The following is a 16,395-nucleotide window of genomic DNA, read 5'->3' as shown; positions in this document are numbered from 1 at the left end:
GATGTGGGCGGTGTGTGATTGTGTGCACCGTGCAGGTCTATCATGTCAGACGTGCAGAGGGACAGTCGCGTGGTTTCTCTAATGGGTGGTGTGTGTTTGTGTGCACCGTGCTGGTCTATCATGTCAGACGTGCAGAGGGACAGCTGTGTGGTTTCTCTAATGGGTGGTGTGTGTTTGTGTGCACCGTGCAGGTCTATCATGTCAGACGTGCAGAGGGACAGCGGTGTGGTTTCTCTAATGGGTGGTGTGTGTTTGTGTGCACCGTGCAGGTCTATCATGTCAGACGTGCAGAGGGACAGCCGCGTGGTTTCTCTGAGCTCCAGGGCTGGCATCAGGAACTCCCTGGTCACCATCCTGGATCAGCTGCAGCGCTGCCAGAAGTCCCTCAACGAGTTCCTGGAGGTATTGTACTGTACTGTACTGTACCTGTACACATGCATGCAGCAGGGCTCGCATTACTCATTGCTTAAATTTTAGGCCTAGAATTATTGAATGGTTTAACCAGTGAAAGATAGCAGATATACAAGCTCACAGCGCGGCACCGAGTGCCGCGCTGCGATCTTGTAGATCTGCTATTTTTGGAAAAAGTTGTGAAAACGTGTGTAAGCGAACGTTTGTCTCTCAAATTTTGCTTCTGGGTGGTCCCTGGAACTAGATATTTTGAGATGGGGGTCCGTGGCCAAATACATATAATTTTGGGGGTCCTTCACATGAAAAGGTTTGAGAACCACTGACATAGTAGTCTCAAGAACAGACTAACCGAGCTCTATTTAAGTGAAAAGGACCTTTTCTTTGACGATGGCTGGCCAGATTGCTAACATAGAAACACAGGTTTTTAAAAAAACCTTAGAAGGATTCAAAAGACACGTAGAGAATCGGGTCAAAATTCAAATGTTCACAACTTTTCAAAAATAGCAGATCTACAAGCTCGCAGCGCAGCGCGGCACTCGGTGCCGCGCTGTGAGCTTGTATATCTGCTATTTTTCAATAGTTAAAGCATAAAATAATAATGCACTATAATGTGTACCCGTTCTGAATGGGTTAAATGAAACTCACCTCCATGGCCACAGGCAGACGTGTGCATGAGATGAGCATGCACGCCAACAGTCTCACGGGCTCTGTCAGCTTGCCACTCGCCTCTCATTGAAAATGACTTACTTGGTGTGTCAATTGCTCCCCTGTGTGATACCAAAGATGTTTAATATAGGAAGATAAGCAATCTCAATTGGTGCCACTAGAGGCGAGATGGTACACAGATCCTACTCCTAAGTAGTATCGCTGGTGTCTGGCGGCAAATCTCGCGCACGTCCCATGTTTACTCGTGCAGGATCCCACGAGAGTGTGTCGCTGGGGCAGAGAAGAGGCAATATAATAACATTTTAGTATGATTTTTTGGGGGAATATTGTGTGGCTTTAGGTTTAGGGGTTGGGGTTAGAGTTTTCCCTATTTTAAACCGATGTACAAGCTCACATATCTGCTATTTCTCAGCAATTTTCTCTCTGTTTTCAATGACGTCCTAAAGATTTAATAATTACAGTATGTCCTCACAAGTACAAACCTGTGTGTGTGTGCGTGCGTGTGTGTGTGTGTGTGTGTGTGTGTGTGTGTGTGTGTGTGTGTGTGTGTGTGTGTGTGTGTGTGTGTGTGTGCGTGTGCGTTTGCATGTGCGTGTGCGTGTGCGTGTGCGCGTGTGCATGTGTGTGTGTTGCAGGAGAAGCGCTCCGCGTTCCCCAGGTTCTACTTCATAGGAGATGATGACCTGTTAGAGATCCTGGGCCAGGCCACCAACCCCACCGTCATCCAGTCTCACCTCAAGAAGCTCTTTGCCGGTCAGAGACGTTCACTGTTTACTTATATCATCACTGTCAACCAAGGACGGGTGTTTTCCATGAATCTAGAATGGTTAAAATGGAGTTTGAAGTTACAATGGCTTTGTATAGGAAAGGGGTCGGACAAATTTAATATTGAATATCTAAATACTGAAACAAGCAACAAGCAAAAGAAAAAGGCAGAGTAGATGTTGAAACCACCCCAAATATATTAGTCAGGGGATATTATTAATAAAACCTGGGAATAAATTCCTTCCCAAACAATTTCTTCACCAATGTGTTCGTAAAGGTGTCTAGAAACATATCTAACACAGTTTGAAATTCAACATCCCTAGGAGATTTTGCTAGGGTAGGGTAACTTTCACTTACTATACACTATACCAGGGGTCGGCAACCTTTTTGAAATGAAGTGCCATGTTTTTTATTTTGTAGCTGGTCAGTGTGCCATATCAACGTACATTTTATTAATGATACCTCATCAAAAATTCAGACATATTTTGGTTGTCAGGATATTGTTATAATGATCATTAGACTCAGAGTGACTCAGACCTATCTCCCCGACTCCCTCCCCACCAGTCTAAGTTCATAATTTTAATTAATGTAGAATTGTGTGCAGGATGATTAAAATCCTCTCTCTCACACTTCTGCCAGTGTGCCAGTGATCACTCTCCCCTGTGCCAATGTTGGCACCCGTGCCTAAGGTTTCCTACCCCTGCACTCTACTATAAAGGACAAATGACTCCCAGAAAGTCTGCTTTAAGTGGGATGTGAGGGGTCTAACTAGGTGTTTTTAATTATTCTGAATCCATTGCAAGTATTCGTTTTGAAAAAAAAAACATTCCTTGGGCTAAATATGGACCCCACAAAACGATGGTTTAATGATGAGTCATCTTTTCGCAGTTTTGTGGGGAATTGTAAGGAATTTATTCACAGCTTTGACAGGTATTCTGATAACATTCCCTGACTATATTTAAAAGTGAAATATCCCTTCAACTTTCACGGCTATCTCCGCTGCTTTTCTGTGACCCTGTTGTGGGCCGAAGCAGTTCATTGATGACAATCCCATTAAAAGTATATGGCGATAGAAGGTTTCCATTTGACGGTGACGTTATGTTTTCTGTTCCCCTTCCCCTCTTTTTTTCCATTTTCCTGTTTTGTTAGGCTCTGCTGCTTTTGTGTTGTACTTTTTGGTTCTATTTTAGTCTTGTTCCGCTCTTGTTTATTCCCCGTTCTTCCCTTGTCCTTTTCTTTCTTTTCGTGTTGTCTTCCCTCCTTGTACTACTATGTGTAGTGGTACTAGTAGTAGTAGTAGTAGTGGTGAATCTCACTTTTGGTTGACATTTAACAAAATCACTGAGTCCCAAGTTTAGTGCCAGGGAGTTCCAGGGGATTCCTACCAAATGGACCTTTACAAGTTTTTTTTTTTTTTGATTGATTGAAGAAATTATTAGCGGTTTGCAATAGAAAAAAAGTACAGATTCATGACAGCACAAATCACTGGTACAAGGTCAACTAAAAGGAGATCCTAGAAAGCCTCACGGCTTATTTACACAGGAACCACTTTATGTATCTCATATAACATTGAAAGACAGACGGATAGAACATAGTACTTTACCTAGGATAACATCAATTTCAATAGCAGAAAAAGCATAACATCAATTACAAAAGCAGAAAAGGGGAGGGGGGGGGGCATATGGGCTATCTATTTACAAGTCACGAGTAGCAGCCGCCTGAAAATGACTTTTCATACCAATAAACTATAACTCTGAGAGTGTACAAACTCTCAGAGTTTAATTAACATTGATTTTACAATATAAATTGCGGTGCCAGAGATAGAAATGCCATTAAATGGGGGTTTGTAGCCTAATATCCATGTCAAACTGGGGGTCCTTGAAATTTAAATGGTTGAAAATCACTGCTAAAGCCATAAAGGTCTTCTCTAATGGGGGTCCCTGTCATATCTTTTCAAATGGGGTTCTGCAAGCTAACAAGTGTCAATTTGGGGGTCCTTGACATTAAAAGGTTTGAGAACCACTGCACTACAACAACCTGTAGTCCCTATACAGCAGGGGTGGGCAACTTTGATGATGGTGAGGGCCACTATATTTCCACCTTCACTCCAGAGGGCCACATATTGCTATGTCCTCATAGCAAGCTCAAAACGCATCGCAGCGCGATGCGTTTTGAGCTTGTAGATCGGCTATTTTTTGCTTCTTTTGAATTGGAATGCTGAAATGTAACATTTTGATTTAATTTCAAACACATTTTAATGATATACTCATGTTAACTTTATGAACTTAAATACAAATACATTGGACAAAAAAATACATTTTAATACTACTATACTAGTCATTAAGCTACTAATATAGACTGACAGAATTAAAGCAGGTCATGTTAGGAATTGTTAACAGCTGAAATCAATAATATATCAGTATTCTGGTATTAGCCTGTGGGCCGCATTAAGTGAAGGTGGGGGCCGCATGTGGCCCCCGGGCCGCCAGTTGCCCATGTATGCTATACAGTCCCTATGTTAAACTTAGCTATGCAGCGATGATACAAACACAAAGCGTTGCAGTGCATTTTCAATGCTGTCCTAAAATGTTCAAGTACTCACACATAAAGTTATACAAACCTGTGTGTGCGTGTGCGCGTGTGTGCGTGTGTGTGTGTGCAGGCATCAACAGTGTGCAGTTTGACGAGCAGTGTCAGAACATCGTGGCCATGCGTTCTCTAGAGGGAGAGGTGGTTCCACTCAGGAACCTCGTCCGCATCTCCAACCACGTGGAGGTAAACACATGACACACATGCTCGTCACATCAATTGATGTTTAAAATTAATATTATACATTTTTTGGAATGAATGTTAAATAGTTCCCATAATGGAACCTAGAGAGTCCCTGAAATCCACTTTTGAGAACAACTGCTCTAGACTAGAGTGTTTGTTCGGTAACGGTGTCCTCGTCTCTCTGGAAGTTACGGAGAAAAAAAAAAAGAAATGGACATAAATTGGAAGTGGAACACTCTCCATTTGAAGCCGATACATAACCTTTGTGAGATTCTCTCTCCTTATTGGATGAAATTGGTATCCCGACTTGTGTTTACTAAGAGCTGGAGAAACGGGGATACTGTACTCCTGTCACTGAACAAACACTCCATACCTTTAATATAAGATTTACATTACGTCATGTTCATAACCAATTGAAATGCCTGATTGTGTGTGTGTGTGTGTGCGCGTGTGCGTGTGCGTGCGTGTGTGTGTGTGTGTGTGTGTGTGTGTGCATGTTCATGTGCGCGTGCACGTTCGTGCACTCTCTCCAGGTGTGGCTGGGTGAGCTGTCTGCAGAGATGAAGGAGACATTGAAGCACCTGCTGTATGAGTGTGTGTCCGCAGGAAAGAAAGGAGACGTGGACCCCTCTCGTTACCCCTCACAGGTACATGCGCACACACACACGCATGCATGTGCACGCGGTTTTGAAGAAGGGTAGTGAGGGACTTTTTGATGGCTGTTGCTAGGTCATTACACATGTTGATGGCATGATAGTAGAATTAATTTAGCCCCATGTTTGTGAGGAATCTGGGTGGAATGAGATCAGTGGAGCTAGGGCTGTTACGATTATGACATTTTACATGACGATTAATTGTCACTCAAAATAATTGCTATTAACAATTTAATTGTGTTTTTGTCGTTGACAATTACATTTCTGTTTGACTTTTAGGCTTTTAAGTTGCACATGGCAGATATGACACATAACCTAAATATACAAAGAAATTACTGACATATTTGACAACGTTATACTTAAAAAAAGAACATTGATAATGGAAATAGCCAATCTATGTTTTACTTTAAAAAAATATATGAAAATTTTTCAACATGGAAACGATTATGAAATCATTGTGACAGCCCTATCAGTGAAGCTCCCTCTGGTGTCATGTTATCGCTCTTTGAAGTAGTTTAACAGGTACATGGGCACTGGTCCCTTGAGTATCTTCTGTTTCAACCATCTTCTTGCCAGCGGAGGTGTCAGTATCAATTTCCTATCATTATTTTGTTCCGCATTTGAAATGAAATGTTCCCCAGCTATAATGTCATAGTGTAGTAGTAGGTAGGTGTCAAACTCGACGGGGATGTTAAAATATCAAAATCAGCTTCCAGGTTTTTATGAATGTCCCTCCAGTAAGGGAGCAAGAATGGCCGGTCCCCTGAAACATGGAAGTGAGTGCTTTTATTTGACCAGGGGTAGGCAACCTTAGGCACGGGCATGCCAACGGGCATGCCAACATTGGCACAGGAGAGGGAGATCACTGGCACACTGGCATAAGTGTGGGAGAGGTGTTTTTACTTAAAATGTAATGTTCAAAAAAAAGTTGAGTCAGTTATGAAGTCCCCTCACATCTATATACAAATTATTACGTCCTGCACATCATTCTGTATTCATTTAAACCCCTAACTGACTGGGGAGCAATGTTGTTTTTGACAGCACATTTTGATTTAGTTTTAGTCATAGTCTTTTGAATAAAATGTAATTTAATTTTAGTCATAATTTTGTCACCTGAAAAGTTTTAGTTTTAGTTGACTATATATCATACGTTTTTAGGCAACTAAATCCACAGTTGATCTAGTCAACCAAAATGTATTTTGACAGGCCTTGTTGGCAACTTAATGACTGATTTTACACTTGGTTGCATGCTGAAAATAGCAGATCTACAAGCTCACAACGCGTCCCATTGATTGATGTATTTCCATTATAATTTATAAAAAAAGAAGAAACAAATACCTCCCACTCCACCCACTTCTCTTTACATGCAGTATGGTGTATTGTTTAGTTTGGCCTGATGAAAACCAATTGTACAGTCATTCTAGAGGCAGTCTTATTAGCAATGACTTGCCTATAGATTAAAAACATGATTCCTGTTTCCTTTCATCTTCAATACTGTATAGGTTTTGATTGGAATAGTGTTGAGAATGTAAAAGAATTGCTCCAAAACAAATGTTTTCTCTGTAGAGATTCAAAGCTCTTGAGTGCCCTCTTGTGTACAAAATGTGGTCTATTTTGAAAAGCCTCTTTTCTACCCACACACTAGTCCATGGGAGCGTTTCTCAAGCTTTTACATTTCAAGGTTTCCCCTTAACTCTGACACTAGTTACGGGTCCATTTGTTTCCATTGTATACTGTGTATGGTTCAATTTAGACCCCCATAAGGAACCCACAAAGTCCCTGGAATCCACTTTGAGAACCACTGCCCTGGGATGATATATGATATAGTACTTTATTGTCAGTTCACACTGAAATTTGTCTTACGACACAGCAGTCATGTATTCAAAACATACAAAAATTTGTAACACATCAAGGCATACGTGACACGCTGAGTCGCGGTGCACCATACACCTGAACTACAGTATGTGCTGTCTTGAGAAATGGAGCCACAACTAGCACTACAAGTCCTATGGCAGTTCTTTATTATAAACAGCTTAAATAGCTTAAATAATTACTGACATATTTGACAACTTTATACTTAAAAAAGAACATTAGTAGTGGAATTAGCTGATCTACAAGCTCAGAACGTGTTCTGACCTTGTAGATCTGCTATTTCCACTACTTTTTGAAAGGTTTTGAAACTATGTTAACATTTCTCAACATGGAAACGATTATGACGATTATGCAAAATAATTAATGATTGCAATTAGACGATTATGTAATAACTGTGACAGCCCTATCAGTTACTATCAATTTCAGAGTGATATTATACCAACCTACTATAGGGAAGAAAACATACGTTTGAGAACCACTAGTATTGTACTTGTATTGCAGACATGAAGTCCACATGCCAGCTCTGAAAAAAAAATATATATACAGGTACATAAAAAAGTTCTGGAAACGATTCCTCAATGTTGGATCCGGTTCCGGATTCCAGTATGACAAGTGTGTGTGTGTGTGTGTGTGTGTGTGTGTGTGTGTGTGTGTGTGTGTGCGTGTGCGTGTGCGTGTGCGTGTGCGTGTGTGTAGATCCTGTGCCTGGCGGAGCAGATCCAGTTCACTGAAGACATGGAGAAGGCTCTGAGGGAGCAGAGTCTACAGCAGCTGGAGCTGGAGTTGGCTGCTAAACTAGAACACTACACCACTGTAGACACCAGCTCTGAAGACCAGGGTAACACAGGTACGTGCGTGTGTGCGTGTGTGTGTGTGTGTGTGCGTGTGTGTGTGTGTGTGCGCGTGTGAATGCGTGTGTGTGTGTCACTATTTTTTTTATTAGTTTTGCAGCGATATCACACACCGAAACATACCCGGTCTACATTGCATCACAGCACAATGCTCTGTGCTTATGTACAGTGGTCACAGACTCACTATTTATAACCCCCGAATAAGGATAACCCCCGAACGGTACCGTTCTATATTGTTTATGAAAGAGTGTGTTATAATTATACAGCGACACACAAAGTGTAAACGAGCCAGCCAGCAGTCAATAGTTGCGGTGTGCAGGTCCAACTAAATCCATTTCAGGGTCTTCATCAACTCATATTCCCATAAAGCACCAAATACAGGTAATTCCCACAAATGATACCATGAACACACAGATCATCATCCTGTTGTCCTTCTCCCTGAGCAATGGAAGCATACAACCAACGGGTCCATTTTGGATTCAGCCTGTGCGTTAAGAGCCCAGCATGCTTCCTTTGCAATTCTCTAATGAAATACACCCCAGATGAAAACAACACTCTGTGGGATTTGCCAGCATGATGAAATCGGCATGATGCCAAGACTGCAGGTTGATGTTGTTGTGATGACGAAGCGTCAAAAGGTTGCTTAGCAGAGGATGGTTTCGATCCATCGACCTCTGGGTTATGGGCCCAGCACGCTTCCGCTGCGCCACTCTGCTATCAGCCACCCCAGGTGGGACTCGAACCCACAATCCCTGGCTTAGGAGGCCAGTGCCTTATCCATTAGGCCACCGGGGCTGCGACAGGGGCTACCACAGCCTCTATTGTACCTTTATTGTTCATCCCTACAATGCCATCATTCAGCCATATAGGTTGACAAGCCATTATAGCAGAGGTGTCAGTGAAAGAGAGAGAGAAAGAGGCAATGGTTGAAAGTAACTAAGTAAGGAAGTCAGAAATAAGGCTAAATAAGGCAGGAGGCAGTAATAATACAGTAATAAGGCTTTAGGAAGTCAGTAATAAGGTTGTGAAAAGTCCTTGGGAGTCATTATTCAGGGAGCAAAATAAACTCAACAAAGGATCATGTTCAGAGGTCTCTATAGAGCAGTTTCCACCTGTCTTGATGGCTGCAGCCCAAGACTGACAGCTGGGTGGATGGCCAACTTGGCAGAGATCTGTTGTTCTAGTTTAAAACCTTTGTAGCAGAGGATGGTTTCGATCCATCGACCTCTGGGTTATGGGCCCAGCACGCTTCCGCTGCGCCAGCGCCACTCTGCTTTACGCTTCCCTGAATGGGATTTGAACACATCTATCCATTAGGCCTGATGTTGATGTTGTGACAAAATCAGGAAGAATTCTTTTAGCATTGCAGATACGTCTTTTAACATTAAAGATAGCAGAGGATGGTTTCCATCCATCGACCTCTTGGTTATGGGCCCAGCACGCTTCCAATGCGCCACTCTGTTTTATATGTCCCTGAATGCGATTTGAACAGATTTATCCATCATGCCACCAGGACTGATTGTTGATATGGGCATCTGCAGAAGACGCAGACATTTGAAATAAAAGCAAGGTTTGCAAATACATCTTTTGGCAGAGGTGGGATTTGAACCCACGCCTCCAGAGAGACTGGAGCCTTAATCCAGCGCCTTAGACCACTCGGCCACACTACCTATGAACTTTGTGTTCAGCTGATGTCTACTTCTTGCCCTTAATTGGTTTTATGCTGTTAAAGTTACAGACATATATGGGTCAATTTAGACCCCATAAAGGAATCCACAAAGTCCCAAGAATCCACTTTGAGAAACGCTGTTCTACGCTACTCGATATGCTGCAGACGGCGAATAGATATGAAGGCAGCAATGCCGCCCGAACCTCTAGTAGTAATACAAACATGTGTGTATCGCGTGTGCATCTGCTAAGTCAATACATTGCGCAACTGTAGACGATTTACAATATCTACTGTTAGCTAAACACAGACAAACACACTCTCACACACATCATAACATTCCTCTCCGAACCAAAGCCATCTTTGTCTCTCGCTCTCCCATGGCTGCTGTACTGATTTAGCTCTAATCACGATGCAGGCCGTTATTTATCACGAAGAGATAAACGCTTCCACCGTGGACTGCCCTGATAGCCAGCCAGACACAGAGACACGCTCCTACAGATTAAACTGGCCAGAGTAATTGCCCACTGGCCTAATCTAATGACCTGGGGCTAAGTGAACGCCACATAAAACCCAGACAGGGAGTGAGAGCGGTCCCACCGAATGTGTCGGCCAGAAAAGTTGTATCTCCATATATATTATATATCTCTCTCTCTCTCTCTCTCTCTCTCTCTATATATATATATATATATATATATATATATATTATATCTCTATATACGTATATTGTTTTCTCTCGGGTCAGAAATAGCTGATCTACAAGTTCACAATGTGTCGTATAGCTATTTTTTCATTTATCCCCCCCTTATTGTGGAATTGAAAGTGGTTAAGTCTGTCTGCGGGTCAAGTATTAACCCATAATCGCAATTATTTTGTGATAATCATCATAATCGTTTACATGTTGAAAAATGTTTATATATGTTCAAACATTTAAAAAAAGATAGTGGAAATAGCAGATCTACAAGCTCACAACGCGTTGTAGATTGGCTATTTCCACTATCAATGTTCTTTTTAAAGTGTAAAGTTGTCAAATATGTCCTTCATTTCTTTGTATCTTTAGGTTATGTGTCATATTTGCCATGTGCAACTTCAAAACCTACAAGCCAAACAGAAATGTAATTGTCAACGACAAAAACACAATTGAAATCGTTAATCGCAATTATTTGAGTGACAGTTAATCGTCATGTAAAATGTCATAATCGTGACAGCCCTATGTACATAACTACATTGGATCCATTCACAAGCGTAATTTGTATAGGGTTGATGGGTTTGACAAACCCAAGGGCCCCCCTTACGAGGTTTACACCCGACAACGACGATATGTATTTTGTCATTTCCAATATATTAGGGGTCTCTAATCGCCTAATCTATGGCACCCCTAACAGCAGTACAGGGCGCTTTTGATCTGAAAACCCATGCATAATAAGATCTAATTTCGCCCCTGGATCCATTGGAACACAGGTCCCATATCCTGAAAAGTAACTTTGTTTGGACGTACAAGGATTCTGTGGGACAGCGGCGATATATATAAAAGAGGCAGGTTCCTGAACGGTCATCTTGTCTTGCAGGCTGGCTTCTGTTCTAAGGTCACAGCGTTGGAGAAAAGCCATTTTGCTCCTGTCAGGAGGAGATAGAAAGCTTGTGGAGTGTGACTGCTTCACATAATATACAATGGATCCAGCTCCACACAGCGGTTCCTGTACTGTTTCCGCTCGGAGACTCAAAAGAGGGATTTGGTGTCTATACCGCAGTGTTTCTCATACTGTGGGTCAGGACCCCCTGGGGGGGTCCCCACACGATTTTGGGGAGGGGGGTCCCCAGATGATTTGCCTTTCAGATGGTGTCGTAGGAGTCCTGTTCACAATAATAACATATGTCCATGTTCTAGACATTCTAATGATCACCAAATATATATATATATATATATATATATATATATATATATATATATATATATATATATATATATATATATATGTATATATATATATATATATATATATATATATATATATTTGTTATCAAATATACCACCACCTTCTAAAAGATACAACTGGAACTAAAATGGTACAAATGAACTTGTGCGGACAGGATTTTGTACATGAAGCTCTTTCATGTCCGTCTGTATTTCCCTCATTGCTTATTTATGGAAAGAAAATCTTGCTCTGTTTTCTCACTCAGTAGAAAAAAAGATGCAATCAGCATTATCCCAAATCCATCTCTTTCTCTAGGACTAGAAACCTTCACGATCATGGACTGGCTCCCCCCAGGAGAGAGTCTAGCAACTTCTGTATGAATCAGAATGTTTGGCCTTACAACCCAAACACCTCTGCATTGTACAAGGCTTTTCAGATCCATACTCATTCATAATGACTGGGGTTGACATCTTCTCGGTTAAGTTCTTATCAGACACCACTGTGGCGGGTGCTACCCTTAGAGCATTATTTGATATGGTCCTGTTTATCTGTACATGGAACCGAGTCAAACTAAATGTAATGCCGCCCTCAACTCCTACATTCCACATTCTACAGTTTGTCAGGGTGGGGGGGTACCCAGTTCGCTGCCTGGAAATGTTGAGAACCACTGATGAGTGTCTACCATCTAGCCAGTTATAAAACTATTTAGGACCATTCAGAACTCAGGAACATTACTGTTCCCGAGTTCTTGTGTCTCAGACATTAGCGACCTTAAGCAACGCTACGGCAACGGCAGATGACAACGGTAAACGGAAATGATCCGTGCTCGATAGATAAACCTGCCGTCGCCCCAGCCGTCGCCCCAGCCGTCTCTACTACGGCAGAAGGTCCCTTCCCACGTAGCGCCTACTCCTTCTGCTGCGTCTACGCGTCGCCATGGGAACCAAAGCGTTCAGTGAAAGGGGTGGGAACCCGTCGCCGCAGAGGCTTTGCTTAACCATTTTGATCGCTACGGCGATTACGTCATAGCAGCCGAAGTCCGCCTGGCGTTGCCGTCCTGAAAATCATCTAGCTTAAAGTCGCTATTGACAGTCTGAGCAAGGCATGCTAATGGTTTAGCATGTGCTTTTTAATTATGTTGTTCTTATTCTATTCATCAATTTGGATTATTTATGTTGTGTTTTCAAACCCACCTCGTGGCTGTTGCGTTCTCTGATGGCATTTTCCTAAGCCTCTCATGCGTCCCCTTGCTAGCCGCCATAATGTACACTGTAGCATATCGTTGCTGTCGGGCAGAAACCTCATATCTCCATATTTCTATGTGGTTGTTTTTGAGTACTCCACTTCATCATGCAAGAGTGTCGCACAAAAGTAGTGGAAATAGCTGATCTACAAGCTACAACGCCTCGCATAGATCGGCAGATCGGCTATTTTTAATTGTTTTAGCCGTTTAGGCCTATAATTATTTAATGCGTTAACTATTGAAAAATAGCAGATATACAAGCTTGTATATCTGCTATTTTTGAAGAGTCGTGAAAATGTGTGGAAATGTTTGAATATATGTAATTTTTAAGCTGACATTTGTAACTCAAATTTTGCTTCTGGGGGGTCCCTGGAACTAAATATTTTGTATTCAAATGATATGTATTCAAATACATATCATTTTGGGGGTCTTTGACATGAAAAAGTCTGAGCACCACTGACATAGAAACATAGGTTTTTAAAAAAAAACCTTAGAAGGATTCAAAAGACACCTTTGGGTCAAAATCGAGTAAACAATTCTAATTTTCAAGATTTAAAAAAAATAGCAGATCTACAAGTTCTCAGCACGGCACTCTGTGTCGCGTTGTGAGCTTGTAAATCTGATATATTTCATTAGTTAAATCATAAAATAATATGCAGTAATGCGTACTCAGTCTACATGGATTAATGATAATAAAAAGGAACTGTTTTGGACTGACAAGGTTTCCACCCGACAGCGACAATATTAAGAACAACGATACAAACGATAGCAAGCCTGCCTAGTTTAACATCATCCATCCATTGCTCTGGTGCCTGAGCTTTTAATGCGTCCATCTATTTATCCCCGGGTCATTACATTAACTTACAAGCTATTACTTTGTGCCGCGATCGCACAGCGGGGTTTGGAAAACACCAGACGTGCTGCTGCTGTGGAACGATAGCCTGGGCGAATGCACAGAGGCAATTCTTGTGTTGTCAGGACCAAAACAACATTTAGAGCTTGTAATCTATGGTAGAACGCTGGAATTGAAAGACGTGTTGTTGGTTTGTGGGACATGCTGTATACCGTGTTGCCGCTTGACGGTAATATGCTCTTAATATTTCATTTGTTCAATAATTACAAAACCCACAGACGGTTTCACTTTCAAATATTTTTAGAAAATAGTCCAAAAAAGCAGATCTACAAGCTCACTACATGTCACATCGCGATAGGTCCTGCACTTTTAGATCTGCCATTTTGACTATTGTTGACACACTGTGGGGAAAAACATTAAAAGTTGAAATAATATGGAAATGTTTCTGCCTGACAGCGACTATAAACAGCAGGGTTCCCCAACAGGCGGCCCGCGGGGCTACCATAATAATGGTGGTATAAGAGCAGCAGCAACATTAGTTTATCGTCGTTGTTGGGTAGAAACCTCGTATCTCCAAATTTGTGGGCCCTATTATGATCCAGGTCTTATGCCTTAACTTCTTTACCTTTTTTTCACTATTTTGAAAAACATTTTTAAATACTTCAAATGCTGATCTACATCTGCACGTTGTGAGCTTGCAGATCAGCTATTTGAAATATTTAAAAAACAAAAACAAAATAGTAAAAAAAGGCAAAGAAGTTAAGGCATAAGGCATAAGACCTGGATCATAATAGGGCCCTGTATGTTCTTTCGCAAAGTAATGCCGTGCTTCATCGTACAAGGCAGTCGCACAAAAGTAGTGAAAACAGCAGATGAATCTACAAGCACACACCACCTCACATATACAGTGTGATCTAATAAGAAAATCAGAAAAGAATTGAAAGTAACCATAACTGCTTCCAGTATGTCCAGATTCCAGTAGGTGGCCATTGATTGATGGGACTTTATGTCCCAGAAAGTGAATTTAAATTGATTTGATCCAAGCTGAATTAAATTACACATACTCTAGCACTTTGTGCAGCCCACACACTGCAGCAAGGCACTGCTCATCTCTGGTGGAAGATACAGTAATATTGTGTTACCTCAGTAAAAATATCAATAGCACAGTGTAGAAATAAAGTAAAAGGCATGTGTTCAAAATGTCACTTGAGGTAAAGTACAAATGTTATGGCATCAAAATATACTGGTAGTACTAATGTTGTGGGTTACTAGGGCCCAAGGTGGAGGAGCCTTAACGGTTTCATACTTTAGCTATTGAAAAATCGCAGACCTACAAGCTCACAGCGTGGCACCGAGTGCCGTGCTGCGAGCTTGTAGATCTGCTATTTTTGAAAAGTTGTGAAAATGTGTGCAGTATATTTTTAAGCGAACTTTTCTAACTAAAATGTTGCTTTCTGGGTGGTCCCTGGAACTAAATATTTTGAGATAGGGGTCCATGGCCAAATACATATCATTTTGTGGGTCCTTCACATGAAAAGGTTTGAGCACCACTGACACATTTTTCAAAAGATTTTTTTTTTAAAATAGCAGATCTACAAGCTCGTAGTGTGAGCTTGTATATCTGCTATTTCTCAATAGTTAAAGGGGAAGACCACCCATTTTCAATATTGAACTATGTCATTAATATACCTTAGAGGAGTTGTGTGGAAATAGAAAAAAAGTTCCCCCCCTTCTGTGTTGCCTAGAACTGGAGGATTGATTTTGGGGTTTGTATTGTAAAGTACAACTTGATGACATCACACGGTTGTACTTTACAATACAAACCCCAACACAGAAGGGGGGGAACTTTTTTCTATTTCCACACAACTCCTCTAAGGTATATTAATGACATAGTTCAATATTGAAAATGGGTGGTCTTCCCCTTTAAACCCAGGGCCCAGAATTTGGTGCGACAACCCTGCATACATCATGCTTATAAGGTACAGTATGCTTGGCCTCCGAGCCAAACAGGCCGTTAGTTAGGCTGCTGCGACTCCGCTGCCAAGTCTTATGGTCCATCCATTTGTCCAGGGTCATTAGACTTGCTCTGCCAGCCATTTACTTCAAGCAGCTCCAATCAGTGCTGCCGCTGATTGCAGTGTAGCTCTCCTCCTGCCCAGTCTGCCGCTGTAGAGGCACACCACACAGATCACTGTCGCTCTACACAGAGAAAACTTTTCCCAAGTACATACTGTGCATTTAGCTACTTAAAACTCTTTAGGCCTAGAACATGGGTCTTCAACAGGGGGTCTGGGACCCCTAGGGGGTCCTCAGAGTTACTACAGGGGGTCCTCCAAATCTTTGAGTGATAGAAACATTTTTTCCTCCCTTTGTATATTAACCACTTGAACCCTAGTGTCCATATTCTGAGAACTTTAGCCAGAAATAGCCGATCTACAAGCTCAGCTTGTAGATCGGCTATTTTTGGCAAAGAGCTTTGGTGTAGAGGGGTAAAAGAGCAGACTAAGTACAGAGTGAAAGGTCAAGTTTATTAAGTATTGACGGTTCAACTGGTTAAATATCTGATAACACAAATTGACATGAATCCAAAATACACTGATGATTGTGCTGTCAAACAATGAAACTATATGCAATGTATGAACAGGTTGTGGGGGTCCCTGCTTCATCTCTCTCTCAACTAAGGGGTCCTTGGCCTGAAAACGTTGAAGACCCCTGGCCTAGAATTAT

The 16,395-nt window shown here is 41.6% G+C and overlaps 1 protein-coding gene across 1 annotated transcript in view; it reads left to right on the top strand.

Annotated features, from left to right (window-relative positions):
- The window catches only part of dync2h1 (dynein cytoplasmic 2 heavy chain 1), a 557,731-nt gene that overhangs the window by 74,318 nt on the left and 467,018 nt on the right, over positions 1-16,395 (top strand). The window contains 5 exon segments of the mRNA XM_080731168.1: positions 270-402; positions 1,713-1,830; positions 4,505-4,617; positions 5,148-5,261; positions 7,836-7,986. Of these exon segments, the coding sequence (XP_080587294.1) occupies positions 270-402; positions 1,713-1,830; positions 4,505-4,617; positions 5,148-5,261; positions 7,836-7,986 (629 nt within the window).

Source organism: Nannobrachium achirus (assembly GCF_963921795.1).
Source record: "Nannobrachium achirus genome assembly, chromosome: 8".
NCBI classification, from domain to species: domain Eukaryota; kingdom Metazoa; phylum Chordata; class Actinopteri; order Myctophiformes; family Myctophidae; genus Nannobrachium; species Nannobrachium achirus.
The sequence above is the reverse complement of the archived record's forward strand: the minus strand, read 5'-3'. Positions and strand labels throughout refer to the sequence as shown.